The 18,578-nt window shown below is 38.6% G+C and overlaps 1 protein-coding gene across 3 annotated transcripts in view; it reads right to left on the reverse strand.

Annotated features, from left to right (window-relative positions):
• Window positions 1–2,661: 2,661 nt before the first annotated feature.
• Window positions 2,662–18,578, reverse strand: part of ELAVL1 (ELAV like RNA binding protein 1) — a 36,446-nt gene continuing 20,529 nt past the window's right edge. For 2 of the 3 annotated variants that reach the window (XM_067312943.1, XM_067312944.1), the window contains 4 exons: window positions 16,785–16,888; window positions 15,793–15,946; window positions 12,103–12,328; window positions 2,662–4,239 (listed from right to left, as the gene is read on the reverse strand). In XM_067312943.1, the coding sequence (XP_067169044.1) occupies window positions 3,915–4,239; window positions 12,103–12,328; window positions 15,793–15,946; window positions 16,785–16,888 (809 nt within the window). In that variant the 3' untranslated portion in view covers window positions 2,662–3,914. Of the gene's footprint in view, window positions 4,240–5,532; window positions 5,647–12,102; window positions 12,329–15,792; window positions 15,947–16,784; window positions 16,889–18,578 lie in introns of all 3 variants that reach the window. The other variant, XM_067312945.1, reaches the window with a different exon arrangement.

Consider the following 18,578-nt stretch of genomic DNA (forward strand, 5'->3'; position numbering starts at 1 on the left):
CAATGAAAAAAGTACCCTTTCAGATATAGATAACCTCTCATTTTATCATCACACTTGCCAGCCTGATCAGAGAGTGTACAAGGAAATGGTGTCCCTCAGATTACAGGTCCATGAAGTCCAGATTAACCCCTTCAGAAACTCCAGCACAAAGTACATGCACAGTCCTCTGAGACACCATAATTCTCTGACATCTACACCCAAAACACTACAATAGCAGCATGGCTGTAGCTATGCATTTTCATCCAAGGTTACTGGAATAATGCCTGACCCCTCAACAGCAAGAAGCTAGAGGTGTCCTGCAATACTTCTAACATATTCAAAAGGACTCAAAAACACTCTCACAGCAGCTGCTCTCTGTAGCACATCTCCAGCACAGACCATCAAATCTAGTCGTTTAAAATCTGGTCTGATCATAATGTCCTAATTAGCAGTCAAGACTTTCTAGATTCTCTACCTTATTGAATCTATTATGTTTAAGGAGAAAGGTAACAGACATTTGGTTTGAAATAGGCCTTTTATATGACAAAAATCTTGAAGCTGTAAGCAAAGACTAAGGCAGAAGTAGCACCTGAAAGGAATTTATTTCATCATGAAATTAAGGGATGAATCAGCAAACACATTCTGCTTTTTTCTAAACTCCCTGAGGATCAAAAGGCCAAAATAACATTGGAAATGCATAAGTTCAAGGTAGAGCTTCAGAGAATGGTATGCTGGATGACATGCTAAGGAAGTATAGATCATTCACATCTTTCAAGCAGAAGAAGTGCTGATGAATTTCTTTATTAGAATTTCATTTTTCCATCCTCAACCTTTTGGTCTTTATTAGTAGGATGGGTGGATTATTGTTTAGGAACAAAGGCATCATCAATATGTGCACAATTTTTTCCTTAATTTCAGGAGCAGGTAAGTGGTGCTAATGTGACAAAAGAGGGCTTCTGCTATTTATGCCAAGTATTCATTGACTCTCAGAATCAGAGCAATGAACAAAACATACAACACTTCTTCCAGCATCAGCTCTTGATGACTTACTAGTACTCTTTTTTTCTTCTTTTCCTGACTCAAGGAGCAGTGCCTGGCTCAGGTAAACAGCACATTAACTGTTTTCAGAGCAATCAAAGGAAGCCTGAATCAGATGTTTCTTAAAAACACCTTCATACCACTGGTGAAAAAATATGCTGCAAAGCAAAGAATAAAAGATGGAAAAATGGGGAAGGAGTCAAAGACAACTGTGCTGAGACAAAGCCTTCCAGATGGGTTTAAAAATAAAGGAATGAAGTGACAGTGAATTCACAGTAGTGAGCTGCTGATAGGGCTGCACTGGCCAGCATGCTTTTAATGGTTATCAACAAACTCATATTTAGGGTGTCATTCACTGGAAGTCTGGACCCCAATCTAAAATGCTCTGGTAAAGCAGCAGCTCCCATTTAGTTAGAAAATTAATCTTGCATGAAACAAGGCAAAAGAGACAGTTACAGGAAATGGGAAATCACTGCAGATTCCTTCCAGTGGAATGGTCAAGTGTTGAGGTTAAGAAAGAGAAGCAATGGGACAAGGTAAGAGGACTTCTCCTACACTACTCAGTTTTATCATGGGAGAAGTCCCAGTAACACCTCTGAATCTCATCGGACACCAGAAAAGAAGGATTCATTGGAAGTGATAAATGAACAATGACAACGTGGTGGAAACATCAGAAAAAGACACTTGCTTATAAAGTGGCTGGCAGACAGCTCACTTTCTTCTTTTTTAGTAAGAGCTACTGTTTTAGAAAACACCACCACACCACCTCTTTCAGGCTGGCTGGGCTTCTCAGAAGTAGATAAAGTGAATAGGAACAGCTGGAAATGCAAGGCTGAATATACTAACAGCAGAAAAACACTTAAATTCACTGTACATGAGCTCTAAACTAGTGGGAGGCTGCACACAGTGGCAGTACAGATGGGCCCTGGCACAGACTCCCATCTCTGCCATAGACAGTTCCAGGACTATCAGCAACAGCACTTCCTAGACAGTCCTGAAGGCACTTAATGGAGATGGGCAGCTTGTTTAGCAACTCTCAGCTGCTGTGCAGAGATGCTGATGCAGGCAGAGCTCTCTGGGCAGCATAAGACTGCAGCTCCTATTGCAGGAAGAGCAGAAATGATGGTGATCACAAGGCAAGGTCACCTAGTGATGGATGGGATGCAAACTGTTACGGAAGAGCCTCTGGAAATTGGAAATTAAAACTTAACTGCTTGCTGGCTCTTTGGGACTGGCAGAGGTTCACTCCAAAAAGAAACACTGCAATGTAACTGACCCAATTTTTGCATTTGCTCTAACTTCTGGCAACTGAACATAAATAAGAGACATGGAAGTTGCCCAGGTCAAGCCTCTAGTCAAGCACAGTATCCTTACACAGCCTTTATCTGATAAAGTAATCCTTTTCAGGCTTCCTACCTAAGAACACCTGTAGGGTTAAGTCACTCTGTGGCACATAGTTTCTACGTGACAGATTTGTTGCAGAGCTCTTGTTTCACAAACCTTTTTCTTCTGCTCATCTGTCAAAGCAGTAACTTAAAACTTTGAAAGAGGAACTACAGTTCTTTAAAACAACACTCATTGAAAGCTGGACACTTTGTGCAATACTTAGCAAAAAAATAACAGAAAATAAAAAACAAAACAAAATTTGAGCAAAACAAAATCAAATTTAATGTTCTTAAATGCAAAAGTAAAAACAAACAAAAAACACAAAAAAGCAAAAGAAAATTAACAGAAACAGAACAACTCAAAGTTTCAAGGCAGTCTGCAGAAAACTTGGGGGATTAATCTTTAAATCTACAAATCAAAGGTTTTTTTTGTTAATATCTAACTTGCAAGAAGTAAGTACTTTTCTGCTGAGTGTTCAATAAGTAAAGCTAGTTGTCAAAACAAAATCCTATTAAAATAGAAAAATCTAGCACTCATTAGAAGGGATGCGAGAAATACAATGCTCAAATGTTTATAACTGTTTTTTTCTTTACAAAATAGAACTACCAAAGGAATTCAAACTATAATGATCTTTGAAAATGAGTAAGTATCTTGCTGCATTATAATGTACCAGTAAGTAGTGCACCATGCATTAAATATTTGGACAGAAGAGATTCAGTTTGATAAAGTAGCAACATATATTCACACTTTTTTGGAGTTTCATTTTGACTCTGAAATCTTCCCGGAGTTTCTTTGAAACTCTTTGGTCCATTCCTATTACAAAGTGGGCTTTAAAAGTAATATTTCTAAAACCTTTTAATTTGACAACTTGGCCACTGTTCAGTGTGCAACTTACCTCAGCAATGGTGTTAAAAGTTATGCTGGCATGCTACTACTTACAAGACCTTGACTTTATAAAGCCTAATCCTCAACTATACGTAGCAATGAATATTAATTGATAAAGCATTTTACTGTCAACTAAAACATTAGTATTTCTCAACTTTTCTTCCATACTACTGAGTCTGGGATAGAGGAGAAGATCAAGGGAATGGGGAAGAAAAAACAACAACATAAAAAACAAGAAAACTAATGGATTCAGCCTGATAGTTTTAAAAAATTCCAGTTTTTGCAGACAACATTCAATGGAACAAATGTTAGTCTCATAAGTGAAAGCATGCTTCAATTTTACCACCATCCAGAGGGTCTAATTAATGCAATCTACTTAAGATTTCAGGGGATTTTTAATATGTTTTAAATGAAATAACTTAAAGGAACTTAAAATTGGTCTAACATTGTGGGATTTCAAACATTTGAACATGTCAGTTGCATCCCAGAATATAAAACCTTTTTCACTTCTCATTTAGACTAAGACAAACACTTGTGAAAATTGGCGCAAAATGAGTTTTACACTAACAAAAATGTTTCAACTTCTGTCACTCAATTATCTATTCCATACAAAAAGCACGAGCAAGTTATTTGTGGGACTTGTTGGTTTTGAAGGAAACCTGTAAGATTTTGTCCCCCAGGCGGTAGCCATTAAGACTTGCTATGGCCATTGCAGCTTCTTCATAGTTTGTCATGGTCACAAAACCAAAACCTTTGCACTTGTTGGTGTTGAAATCTCGAATAACTTTCACATTGGTAACCGCACCAAAGGGGCCAAACATCTGCCAGAGGATTCCCTCATCAGCATCTTGACCAAGGTTGTAGATGAAGATACACCAGCCAGAAGATGCGTTTCCTGGAACATTTACACCAGAAAGCCCACTCATGTGATCTACACCCATAGGAGAGAACCTAGCAAATAAAAAGCACAATATTTCATGTAAAAGTTCAATTCAGTTAAGCAAATTAACTTGAATGGGAAGCAACTGAGAATGAATATTTTCTACATGGACATCAAAACCGCCAGAAAGAAATGTTTCCCCATTCAAATTGACAATCAAATTGACAGCTGCCAGGAAAAAAAAAAGTTAAATATTCCAAGTACTTTTCTTTATCGATAGGGAACTATAATTAGAAATAGGTAGGCAACAGAACAGTTGCAAGGCAAGATTATGTAATCACCATCACATGGGACACGGATCGATCTCTGAAACTCGGCTACACTGTTAAGAACGCTCCCTGGCATCAACACACAATTATTCGAGAGCAGAGTAACAGACACCCCTGCCCAGAGGCCCCTAGCTTGCTTCGAGCCACCCTCAGGCATCTCCCACTTACTTCTCTCAAGGAGTTTGCATCCAATATCCTCCTCATCCTGCACGGGGGACTCTTAAGTCAAAGGGGTTTTTGGTTTTTGTTTTGCAGGGAGTAATTTTGTGCCTTTTTTTTTTTTTTTTTTTTTGGCAGAACAGAACAACCCTGACCCCCTTTTCTACCATCCAGCAGCAGGTGCAGGCAAACGCTCCCAGTACCAGCAGGCTACTAAATCGGCCACAGGCAGGCGTACCCTCGGCTACTAGGTAGCTCAGGAAATATTAGCACTTCCTCAGTAAAAACTCTGTAGCCGGGATGCCCCATAACTCTACCTACAGAATTTAAGTTTTAGTTTATTTTGCCTAAAATACCTGTTATGCAGATATTCTAACTGCAGTAACTTTCAAATATAAGAATAGCAAAACACATTTAAGTACCCAGTTTTATAATTTAAGCAGGTGCAGTGTTCTTTTTATCCTTTTTACACCACCTTTATACTAGGAAAAACTCATCTGACTTTACTGAACTAGGCAGTTTTTTTAAATCGCCTACCCACTCTTCCCAAATCCAGCCTCCAGCAATAGTACCCCAGCAATATTTCTGAATAACAAAACCCAAAAGTTTTACTTTTTATGTCTTGCTTTGTATTATTTGTTTTTCTCCTGTAACCCACATTTCTAATTCCCCTTTATTATCCTATTTGTGGGCTCTGTCCTAGAAATTCAAAGCTTTAGAATATTTTAATGCAATATTATGGTTGCACAAGCTAAGCACTCAAAGATCAGGAAATGTGAAAGTTAAGGTTAAAAAAAGCTCAACTTGATCCCTTGTGCTTATGTATTATTTAAAAATGTGAGGTCACATGATTGTAGAAATATAATTATACTATACCAGGGGTTCCCAAACTGTGGTGTACCACTGGTGATATGCAAACCACTTAAAAGCGGTACACGTGCTGCTCTCTGCCAAGAACATGGCGGTGGCAGTTCCTGATTCTCTGCTGACCTGGAGAAAACAGGGAACGGATGTCTGGGCAGTGTTTGGCGCTTAATGCAGTGTTCACTTCCCACTGTGACTTTTTCCTGCCCTGCCTAAAGCTAGGAGCTGCTGTTGTCTTTCCAGAGATGCGAGGGTTAAAGGCAAAGTGTATGAGGAGGGAAGGGAGCAGGCTGCGGCAGCATACACGCACACAGGGAAGTCAGCTCAGGCTCAGTGGGGAACTTGGGTACAACTCACTCATACCAGAGAATCACTCAGTCCTCGTCTCCCCCACCCCAGGCTCTCCGGTGCTCCAAGAGAGCTCGTTTCCCTGGATACCTGAGCTGATAAACCCTCCTGTACCCAGGGCAAGGGAGCCTGGTGGTACAGACACCTTCCCCTCCATCGCGCTCTGCCTGGAGTCAGCCAGAGCCTGGCTCAGCCAGGCTGGAGTCAGCCTGACTATCAACCCCGGCGTTTGGAGAGCGCAGTGCAGACACACCTGAGCTCATGCTGCACATACTCACTGCTGCTGCCACTGATGGCCAGCCCCAAGCAAATCCAAGTTTGGGAATCCTTGTACTATAGTAAAACTGAAAAAGCAGTTAAGAGTATCAGAATGTGAATGAAACGCACTGACCCATGTGATCTGATGATTCTGTGATGTCTTATTTATTATTTATTTTGCATTTAAATCAAATGTTCTTGTGTTTGCATGCTTTATATGCTTGTTTCTTCTGACAGACACCAGCTTTTTAATTCCTTCCTTTGAGTAATGATCCAATAAGATCCATTTATCGTAATTCATACTTTGAAGATTTTCATCTCAACAGATCACCAGTCTTGGTTCCTGCTCACATGTATGGGTAGCAGAAAATCACTAAGCTCAGAATTGCGTGATGTTGGTTCCAGCAGTCAGTGTGGTGCTGAACCTGCTTGCCATAAAGCCTCAGGCTCTACCCACAAGCCCAGATACGCAGTGCATCAAGGGCTGAAAACACTTGTAGAAGAGGAGGCGGGGGTGGAAGGCAGAAGGGCAACAAATTTAAAATGCCTATTAGAGGCACAATGATTTAAAACAGCAAATACCTCTGTTCTCTGAAAACACTAGTTTTCAAACAGATTGCCCTTTCTCCTCACTTTGATCACAAAAATGTTATTCATCCCATACTAGTGCTTCATAATTCTAATTGTCTATATTCGTGCTCTACCCTGCCCCAATGCAGGCAGGGTCACTCCTCTTTTTGAGGAAATTATTTCAGATTACTTCATGTTTTCTCTGCAGCATACCAGTTACCATATATGCTGCTAATAGAAACAAATTGCTACATACCACCTGTTCTGTTTCTCATTTATCCGTGTCAGAGCCCCTCAGATTAAAAATGCTTACAATTATGCCATGACACTGACTACACAGAAGCAAGTGAAACTAATATTCTGTGGAAACCAACCGGGAAAGAGAGGTTTGCAAAAACACAGCACAGGGTAAAGACACTCCTAAAAGGCTAGAAAAGACATTTTGAAATACAGAAGCAAACAAGCCCTGCTATAGAAAAATAAGACCAACAACATTGATAGATACATGTACAAGTTCCCCATACTTGCCTTACAGAATTCCTATACGTAAGCAGTCCAGTGGTTTGCTTTCCTAGCATACTTGCATGGGAATTACCTTATCACACACAGTATTTACCCAGATCTAATGTGATTCTAAAATGAAACTATATTTTGCAAGTTTATATGAAAAAGCTGCCTCTCATGAAGGCTTGTTTGGTTAAAAAGCAATAATAAAAAAACAACTTGCAAAAGTGCCAGTAAACTTGCTGCAGGATTAGGACTATGTGGAAGGCTAGATTTAGGTTTAGACTTGCACCCACCCGGAAGCATCACTTAGGACGCCGTTGCAGAGCTCTGGCATGAGAACACCCATATGACAAGTACAGCAACCTCCTATGGCAAAGCTGCAGATCTGACACATATCCTCTGTGCTTATCCTGGACTGACAGCTTTCATAAGCGGAGGGACATAAGGTCTCTCAGTTAGCTTGGAGGAACAGCCTGCACATAGCCAGGCACATGGAGTGGCTGACACACAATACCTTATTGCCTGCCAGCACGAGATTCTATTTATTTTTTTGAACAGGCAAATTTAAGCTGGCCTTTGGAAAGCTGTGCTTATACAGGATGTTTAAAAGACTTGTTTTTGACTTGGGCCAACAACACTAAAACCCACACAGATGCAAGATACTTCAGAAAAAATTAGAAAACATGCCATGAATATTGCAATTAGGATAATCTCAGCCTCATTACACTTATTGCTGGTATCCTCGTTTTTGGTGTACTTGTATTTTATTGTCTCCCTCACCCCTGCTTTTTCAATACTCATTAAGCATCTGTAGAAGATTTTATTTGTGGGTGGTTCTTTTAAGTCACACTAACCTGAAAGCTCCAACATCTTGTGACATTGGCAATACAGAGTAAACAATTTTTTATTTGTAAGCTTTTCATTTATATGAATGCCCTTTGCTCTACCCATTAGAGACAGACTATTATTGCTTCATTTAATAGATTTGGGGGATTATTTTGACATACCAGAGCACCTCATCTCAGAAGCTACATTCCTAAAACAATTTATTTTTAGTTCTATGGAAATCCTATAAGTTCTTTTTTGCAGAATTCTTCACTGCAGTCTGAGAACAACTATATACAGCATCATGGGTGGGAGCAATCCCACAGCTTATGTAATGCTAATAAGCACTAATGAGATGTTTAATATTAGCCTATGTTGCCTTTTCTCATGAGCTTGGCATCTTTTTTCTTTTGAAATGGATCCACAAAGAAAAGGAGTTCAACTAAGCTGACACCGGTCACGTCCACTATTCTCCTACAAAGTTGCTGTTTTTTCATACCCAGATACAGACAGGAACAATTACTGTTTATCAGGCAGGGCTTGTTGAGAAATAATGGATGCAAACTTTAGGCCTGAAATAACAGTGCATTTAATCAAACTGCCACATATCAGAGAGTACCAGCAAATGAAATAAGAGCATGCACTACCATACTCTTCTTGAGCTTTGATGAAATACTGCTTTGGATGAAGTAATGTTCTCTTCTATCAGCTCCCCAATCCAGACAAGCTGCATCCAAAATAATTACAAATTGGCTTGAAAGATAAAAATGTAAACATAATTTCACTGGAGTGAAACAAAACAGATCTTTGGGAGTTGTCCAAATATTAATACCTTTGGCAGTTCAAGGGTTTCCACGGAGTTTGCAGGCTATATGTAAATACCAGCTCAGAACCAATGTTCCTAACAGTTTCACCTCAGTGGTTTAAGACCCTTGAACCTGCAAAATCTTCCGTGTTACCTAGCACCATAAGGTTACATACTCTAGACTCTTCTCACATTTCCCCTTGATCAAAGAATTATCAATAAATAACACCTTCCCCTTCACGCATTCTGGAGCTAATTCATAGACTCTTGCCCATTAATGAAGGCAGGAAGAGGATCCAACTCTGAATAAGTCTGAAAGCAAAACCAGCTGAACTGGGAATACTTTCAAGATTTGAAAAAACTACTTCTAGCATAACATTCTCAGTGAACTGTAAAAGTACTGGACTTCTAGGGTCCTTGGGCCAGATTTTCAAGTTTTACAAGCCTAACTCTCTAATTTCAGTGGAGTTCAGCACCTAAAGATTTGCCTGTTTTGCAGTGAAGAAATTTTAGTTTCAAAAGATACCCTTGCCCCAGATGTTTTCATCTATCCTCCAAACAGTCCCATGTTGCAGTGTCATTCCTTACAGATGAAAGCAGGGAATTCCAGTACCATTTCAGACCATCATGTATGAGAATCAGCAGGCCAGCTCTGTGTTTCAGTGGGGCAGGACATTAAGACCAGCTCCTGATGTGAAGCATAAACCATAAATACCACGGGAACAGGAGAGGATTAACACAATACTGAAGAAAGGGTTTGAGTCATAGCTGTGGGAAATTAATAATTACAAATTAGAGATACTAAAGGCTTAATCCTGGACTTATAGGGAGATGATGGAACTAGATGGAGAGTAATCAAAATACCAGTTTAAGTAGTTCAACCTCTACGCAGCAGTGACCACAACTGTAATTTGTATAGACTGTGAGCTCTTTGGAAGCAGCTTACCCTTTCATTATGTTTTGTTCACTATGTAGAACAAACAAGACCTAGTCCAAGCCAAGGTTCCTAAGCTCTACCACAGTGTAAGTGCTCACAACTCATTAAGTTCAGCATCCTTTAAGACAGACCCACTAGCAAAATTTGCAGTTAACATCAAATGGGGGAAGGGAGGAAAAAGGGTTGTGGGATGCTGCGTGTTGCACATGCATGTGCATACATGTGTGTATGTGTGTGACTGAAGAGAGAAAGTCTTAAAAGGGTTAAAATCCTTGTGAATCGGACAAGATGCCAGGGGGGACAGACCGTTTTCATCTTCAGATCAATTGCTACAGCCTAACCCCGGCTCCATAATATATTCATAACAGCATGGCTTAACCCAGAATTCTGCTGCTATTACCTCTACCAGGCTCTGGTACCTAAAAATCTTCAGCTCCTTCTTCATTAGCAAACCTGTAGCTGTGCACTTCTCAGCTAGGAGCAGAAGTTGGCCAGAAAAGTGTTGGTAAATGAGCATTGGGATCAGAATTTGAGGGGACATCATTGCTAAACAAAAGAGAACAGGGCAGAAAGAGAGAACATATACTCTACTATTCCCACTTGTGAAAACTCACATCCACAGAAACAGTGAGAGAACACAAATAACCTTAATACTGCTCTTAATGGTACAAGAAAAGAACTATGAACAAATCTGTCATTAAAATTTAGTTTAATCTGCAACTATAAACATTAATATATATTAATCATATTTTTACTTTAACTTAGCAATCATTACAGGACAGAATTAAAGTTATTTGGTATCTTAATTATGAATGTGAACACTATACTGCTTATTACGATGAACCCTAATTCTGCTGAAAATTTTAAGGGGAGGAGTGATAATGAGAACATCCAGTTACATTAAGAAAGAAAATATGAGAGACATTACCCTCAAGATTTTATTAGGGCTGGGACACATTAAGAAAGCCTCTAGCTGACACAGAAGATAGGTGAACTATTTAAAATCTCATACCTCTAATGCCAAAAGTTCATTTCTTAGTGTGCCTTAGAAGGTTTGGGCACAGAGATCTGGGTGAGTGCTTCAAGGAAACAAGATCTTGTCTGAGGAGCTGCCTGCATTAAATATGGCTGGACAACAGCAGAATAGCATCATACACTCAGAGTAGTTGGGGTTGGCAGGGACCTTTGGAGATCACCTAATCCAACCCCCAACTCTGAGTACATTCAACTAGAGCAGATCACTCAGTACCATGTCCAGCCAGGTTATGTCCAAGGATGGAGACTCCATAACCTCTCTTAGCAACCTGTTTCAGTATTCAACAACCTTTACAGTATTTTTTTTTATGTTTACTGTAAAAGAGATGACTGTATAAAGTTCTCATTCTTATCGAAGACATGTTATGCTTATCTGTCTTTAAAATGTTAAACTAAAGCAATATGGTATGGTCATGGCAATACTGGAGCAGTGGCACTGCAAAGACTGAAAATTCTAGCTTGGGTTTTTAGTCCAGTTTATGCCGAGCTAACTGAATACCTCAGAGGAGACCAAAATAAGTGTCAATTCTCAACAGGGTACCACTACTCTCAGAAGCTCTTATGTACTCACCTCATAACAAAGCCAATTACTTATTTGCAAGACAGAAAGACACTGCACTGTTCAGAGGCACAGTTCAACTAGCTTCAACATCTTTCTTTAAGCAACTAAGGCAATTCAAATTCAGGCAATTCAAATTCAAAGCAACTAAGGCAATTCTCAAAAGGCAAAATACACAGCTCTGGAAGCAAAGAATGTGTAATAATTACCCAATAAACTCACTGAACTTATAAGGACTCTAGGAAAGAGCATTGTACAGCTGAAGATGGAGACAGAAATCCCATGGAAACTCTTAATCAGACATATGGTTTTCCTAACTTACTATGACACCCCCCTGCTGGAACCAATGGGTCAGAGCTTTAATTAAAGTTGCCAAATTATATCTGCATTCAGATATATGGACTACAGAATGGGGATCTGTTGAGACAGGCATCTATGAGTACCCATCTGGAATCTGCTACTTCCTACCATCTCGTGATATACTGAATTGTAGAAATAGACACTGTAGTGTACCTTTACATGATTAACTTCAATATAAATTTTACAAGTAAAATTTTGCTTTAATTGTCTTTTAATTCAACAATTTATTTACATAACACTGTAGGACATACAGTGCACTACGTATTCATTCACACATGCTGCAATGAAGATATTACTGCACAGCTGCAACAGTACAATTTCCCACATGGACATGGGAATAGCAGTACAGCCTTAAATGGATTATTCTTCCTAACCTACCTGAATCTTTGCGCCTGGTGATGAACTGGCCCTCCAAATCGTCTAGCTGGTGAATGACACAGCTGCGATAACAGTGCCACATTTTTGTTCTGGTTAGGATTGGCTGCAAACTTCACTGTAATGGGTTCGGAGGAACCTGGGGGTTTGTGACCATTGAAATTTGTAATTGCCTCTTCTGCTTCTGACCTTTTGTCAAACCGGATAAATGCGACCCCTCTGGACAAACCTTTTAACCAAACCAATAAAAAAAAATAAATAAATAAAAAATGAAGTTCAGGATAAAATCAAAATAATTTTGAAAGCAAAAAAACCCAAAAAGTTAAATATATCTATGGTCACAGCTTTCAAGTTCTCTACATTTACTAATGGTTCTTCAGCAGCTAGAGGATAAAGCACAAAATTAAGAAACAAAAGACAAATTAACACATTCATTTCAGCTACAACAACCACAGTGACTAAAACACTTATTATAATGTAGTTAAATAAAAAATCCAATGCAGTAGAATTCCAGGAAAACCATCAATGATTGACATCGCCATTAACAAAAAACATTATAAATGAAATCTCAAAAAAAATCTCAAGTTTCACTCAGTTAAAAAACAAAACCCCTCAGCTTTGATTATTTTATCCCTGAAAACATCTGTAAACATAAAATTGACACTGATTTTCCAAACATAAGATGGATTCATGCTGATGGCACACTCTGGTTCATAGATTAAGACAAGAAGGGATAATTCTCATAACCTAATTTAACCCTGTGTAATGAAGATATCAATTTCAGCTGCATCATGCCCATTATTTCTGGCTGTCTGGTACCTTATTTTTAATTCATTAAGTACTGATTAAAAATTGCCTCTTCCCTTGGTAACTGTATTGAAACAATTACACACCTACACACCTGAAATAATTAAACATCTGTATCTTGTTTCTAGTTCCAGATCCCAGCCACTGGATTTTGTTATCCTTTTGACTGAGGTAAAAGATATCCCTTATCAGAATTTTTTTCCTTCGCATCTGTTTGACTTGATCAGTCTGGAAATACTGCTCATCACAGTGAAACCTGAAGGGGTACATTTTATTTAAATTGCATTCTAAAGTAGATATTATGGATAGAGTAATTCCAGGTTTCTAACACTGCTACTTCAGAAAGGATCCTTTCCTGTATTTTTGGGTTGTCTGTATTATACACCCAACACAGGGAAACATTCAAAGAAAGTTTTGAAAAAGTTATCGTAAAGCAGAGTTGTTTATAGAAGAAAGGAATGTCATTTCCTGTATTTTACAGGAGGAAACACAACATAACATATTCCTGGTTATGAAGTGAGCAAACAGAAGGGAATACAACTTATATTTTGCCCCCTAAAATTGTCTATAGGAAATACACATTTCCATTTGGGGCACTGGGACAACTTCCATAAATGACAACTTGTCTTGTTTATCGCATGTTGTTAAGTATGAGGAGTCAGAGAAAGCCCGTTTCCTAAGCCACCACATCTTTCAAAGAAAAGAACTGCAGAGCTTTGAGATGTATTCTTTACTGAGCAGAAGACCCTGTGTGGCTAGCACCAGCTCTGAAACTGGTGTTTCCTGAGAAGGGGTCCACCTGTGAATAAGTTATTCCATTTTGTACTTCTTGCTGGTTACTCGCAGAGCAGGAGGCTGGACCAGATCAACCAGTCCAATCCACTCTAATTCTCTTACGTGCTCCAATGCCATCGAGGTTAGCCACTCTTTGCCAGGGAGGAAGTGCATGCCCAGCATACTGGTACTTCCCCACTTCCCACGCTGTTGATCACAGCACTTTTCACTTGACCTACTGTAGCGTTCATTTAAAATATAAATATTGAAGAATGTGTGTATTTTGACAGACTAGTTCTCAAAAAGCTAGAGAACCTCTGCTGAGGGGGGAACGTTCAAAAGCACAAGTGAAAATGTGTCCCAGTTGGACCAAGACCTTGATATGAAGCTTGTTTTAAAGCAAAGGCCTGGAGACATACTTGAAGGAAAGGGAAAGCTAGGCTATACATGCATGATTAAACTTCACAATGTAAACAGAATATGTTCAAACAATACATAATTAAGTTTAACTGAAAGCAAGCTCTATATTCCGAGTTGTCACTTCCACAGCTGACACTGAATTAGACAGCATCATGTGTCAAGCACACTCAATGAAAACTAAATTATTCCTGGAGAGACTTTAATTGCATGACTTCTGCCATCTCATTTTACAGCTCTGTCATAAGGACAGATGCTAGCTGTCCAGACTCCACTAGCAGCCAGCAGAGAAAGATTATTTTGGACACTTATTTTAATATCTATTCACTGTGCTCTAGGAGTTCTTTTTTCTTGATTCTGACCATAGTTGGGACCTAGATAACTATCCATATGGGTCTAGTTAAGTTACACAAAATGAATCCCTCTCCATCTAGAGAGCAAAGGATAGGATTTATTGCACTCAGCTTTAGGCTGTGCACAATGTTGTTATCTAGATCCTATCTAGTCACCTGAAATTCATTTTACGTGCAATGACATTTACAGTACAATCCATTTGACCAAATCAAAACACTCAAGTAGATGCCTACACCAGGGGACTAGCTCTGATATAGAAACTTAATGTTGTAGACCTGAACATTCAGTCAGATAAATCCCACCAAGAGTTGCTGATGGCCTATTCTATATTAAGGTAGAGTCCTCAAAAAGCATGAAAGCAGCTCTCTGCGTACTACATATAAATTTATATACTACTGTATAGGAGTGATAAGTGTGAAATTTTTAGAATTAGATCATCATCTGTTCTAATATAGCATGTGCCTAATCACGAAAAAGTGTATTTGTAAAAGTCCTTTCCAAATTTATAGATGACTTATGGGCTGTTGAAAACAGAACACCTCAGGTTGCAGGATAAGCCATGCTATTCAGTTATACAGTTTGAAGAAAAAGAAAATTAAAACTCTGAAAACACATTGCAACACTGAGTCAGAATTAACATTACAAAGGAAATCCTCAACTTTGGTCTCTCCTGAGCTGAGTGCTTAACTAAGCAACTTTGACCTTTTTTCCCCCCCCCCAGTTTTTTAAAATAAAATACATTCAGAAAACTCAGTAGGGAAGTGCAAAGAGTATTAAGTTCGTTCTTTTGGTTAGCAGTAACCAGAAAGGACTGTAAGTAACAGTTCAGTAAACAGAAAGGCTTCAAATGTTTTAAAATATCAAGAAATTGTGTGAATGAATTTCAAGTTGGCACAAAAGACAAACACATTGGTATTTTTTTATGTAAATATGGACTGGAATTTGCCTGTGAATAATAGCTGTATTTGTGTACTGTGAAGTTAACTTTAGCCCTCCAGATTGCAAACTGATTGCCCAGAGGCAAGCACTGCAGTACTTAGTCGCTATACTGACATCAAGCTTCAGAGCAAAAGAGTAGATTTGGAAATCAGCAGCTTAGCCTGATAAAACCTAATAACAGAATACGTTATGAGGTTTAGACCATAAGCTAGCAAAGGAGGCTGTGCAGGTCACTGTTTCAAAAAAACATTAGAAAAACATATCCCATTATTCAGTGGTTAACATCAGATGTCATGATTAGTTTGTGAAAGTCTTTAATTAGTTTAGGACACTACCAGCCTATGAAAAAACATATACATGCTATATAGTACAGTCTTATGTTGCTAATGCAACAGTACTCACCTGTAGTTTGATCCACAAGCACACGCGAGTTGATGATGCGTCCAAAACGTGAAAACATATCTTCTACATCTTTTTGTGTCATTGACCTCGGTAGTCCACTAATGTATAAGTTAGCATCTTTGATAACTTCAGAACTTGGACGAGCATAAGAAACCTTAAAAAAAAAAAGGAAGGAAAAAAAAAAAGGTATTTTCAGAGTGCAGATAGAAAAAGTAACTTATTTTGTCATGAGTGACTCACATTCCTTCCCTGCTAAACAATGCAGGCAATTTTCCTATTGGTCTACCTCTTCCCCTCTTCTGAACTCCATAGGTGAAAATTGCCAGAACAAGGAATGAGAAACATGTCCCTATATAAATTCCATTCATTTTGGGCTTAGCTGACAGACAGGGGCATTGCTATGAAGGGACAGCAATAGACAATACTGATGTTTCCAACAAACAAACATGCTGAAGAACCCCGGTCTGAAGTTCTGAATTGGATACCAGACCTATTAGTGACTACAGGTCACACCAAAAACTTGTGTATTTTAAATATTTTTAAAAACCCACTGAAGAGAATTTACAAGCCAGAGTGCAATTTTCTATCTTAATTTGTGCTATTAGAGAAAGATGCAAGCATCAGTGATTTCCAGGACACGAAGTACTCATTGATATGTTAGTAATACACATGCACTCCCTTTCCATGATTTAAAGCACAGAAATTGTCAAGTATCCGAGAAGTACATGAGTTCCAAAGCTGGGCAACAATTTGGAATAATCTTACCTACTGCTCTACAAATGGTGGAAAAGAAAAAAGGAATCTTTGAATACAAAGCTGTTACAAAACCTGAGCAGCTTAACAGTTCATTTCATTATTTGTCTTTCACATTCAGCTTTTCTTCTAGTTGAAGAGCAAAATGCTTATCACCAGAATGAATTAGCATTCAAAATACATTACAAGTTTCTTATAATGCCATTTTCAGAGAACACTAAAGAATCTGTATGTCCTACCTTGATGGTTTTTGACTGGAGTCTGAGACCATTCAGTGTGTTTATTGCTCTTTCAGCATCTTTTGCAGTCACATAGTTCACAAAGCCATAGCCTAAGCTGTGTCCTACATGGAAGAACATTTTTTTTAATTAATCCAAAGAAAAGATAAAGTTATCACCTTCAAAATTAAATGAAATGCAACAGGCAAAACATATTAATTACTTAATGAGAACAATGAACTCAAAAAACAATCTGCAGAGCAGAGTATTTAGACAGGCCAAGTAAGTTTCTCAAGGCTGGAATATATCACATCAAGTAACTCAAAACTCCTTCATTTGCCACTTTGGACATCCGTTTGTCCCCGAGGCTAATGCATCTCTCGCAGACACAACGCATCTATCAACAACAAGAAACTCAAGTTTGAAATACTAACTCTGAACAGTCTTATAAACTTAATGCGGGGGAAAAGAAAAACAAAAGCAAGCATTCAGCTAAGTCTGTAAGTACGAACACTTGAAGAATAATAGCAGAAAGTGAAAAAATGTTGGCAAATGAACCCCGGGCAAGAAGTCATCAGGCTACCCATTTCTATGCGGCTATTCCATCCTTCACTCCTGGAAACGAGGAAAAAAAGCCTTCAGTCCTTCATACAGTCATATGACTAATGAGCAATAAGTCTCTCAAACACAGGATGAAACTGAGGAGTGGAAAATTATCTTCAGTGCAGACAATTCATGCGCTATTACTTTATGCAAAGCCCTGCTTCTCAGCAGGCATATTCAGCTATTGATGTATCTTTTTAAGTTTACTCTTAGCTCTTACAGAAGGAATTTTAGAATAATAATAATACAAAGCTTTAAATCATCTAAGACAAAGGATATGTGATTTATTTGTTCTGCTTCTATCTCCAACCTCCCTCAATGCCAGTATCAATTATAACACTGCATATTAAGATCATTTCAGGTTGCAACTTTCTAACAATTAGAGGCTCTTATCTCTGTAGACCTAAAAATATCCAAAATCCTTTCAGATTGTCTGACTGCAATAAAGCAACTCCCATCCAATAAAAGCTGCTCCTTTTTCAGATGCTTTCTCCTTGTCTCGCAGTCAGATCCATGGGATGCTCAAAAGAAAATTGTATGTTTGTATAGGAGAATATGCTATTTTACTTTAACAATACACTATTGTTAAGTTATTATTAAGCTCCATTATTAGGCTTGAGAACACTAGAAGTCATGGCTAAAAGTTTCAGAAGAGGATTCTCTCCTGAAATAGAGCCTTTTTTTTGTCACACAGGGTGGCTCCACAATAGTACTCAGCTGCCAAGGTTTCCAGACATTTTAGACAGAGTAAAGCTACCAGTATTTTAGAAAAATCAAATACACCAAAACGTCAGTGCTGACATCCTAGCATCAAGTATCAGATGTTCTAAAGAAAAGAACTCTATCAGACACTGAAGGTAACTCCCTCCACTGAAAAAAATATCACCAGTCTACTGAAGAAGTTGAGACCTACTAGACTAAATGCAGCAAGGGACAGAAGGAAGCTCCAAATAACCCATATTCCTCAGATTGCTATTATTAATAGCATACATGACACAGATTGACTGCAGAACAACTGCAACAGCAGAAACACAGAAAACATGCCAGGGAATTATCTGCTATGTTGTGAAAACACAATAGGCCAATAACTCATCTAAACCTAAACACTGTCACTGTACGTTTCCTAACACCCTCACTGCGTAAACAGCAGTCTCATTGAATTTTTGCAGTCTGCTAAAGCTCTTAAAGAAGCAACTCCTTCATGTTCCTGTA

Source organism: Apteryx mantelli, chromosome 30 (genome assembly GCF_036417845.1).
Source record: "Apteryx mantelli isolate bAptMan1 chromosome 30, bAptMan1.hap1, whole genome shotgun sequence".
In the NCBI taxonomy this organism is placed as follows: Eukaryota; Metazoa; Chordata; class Aves; order Apterygiformes; family Apterygidae; genus Apteryx; species Apteryx mantelli.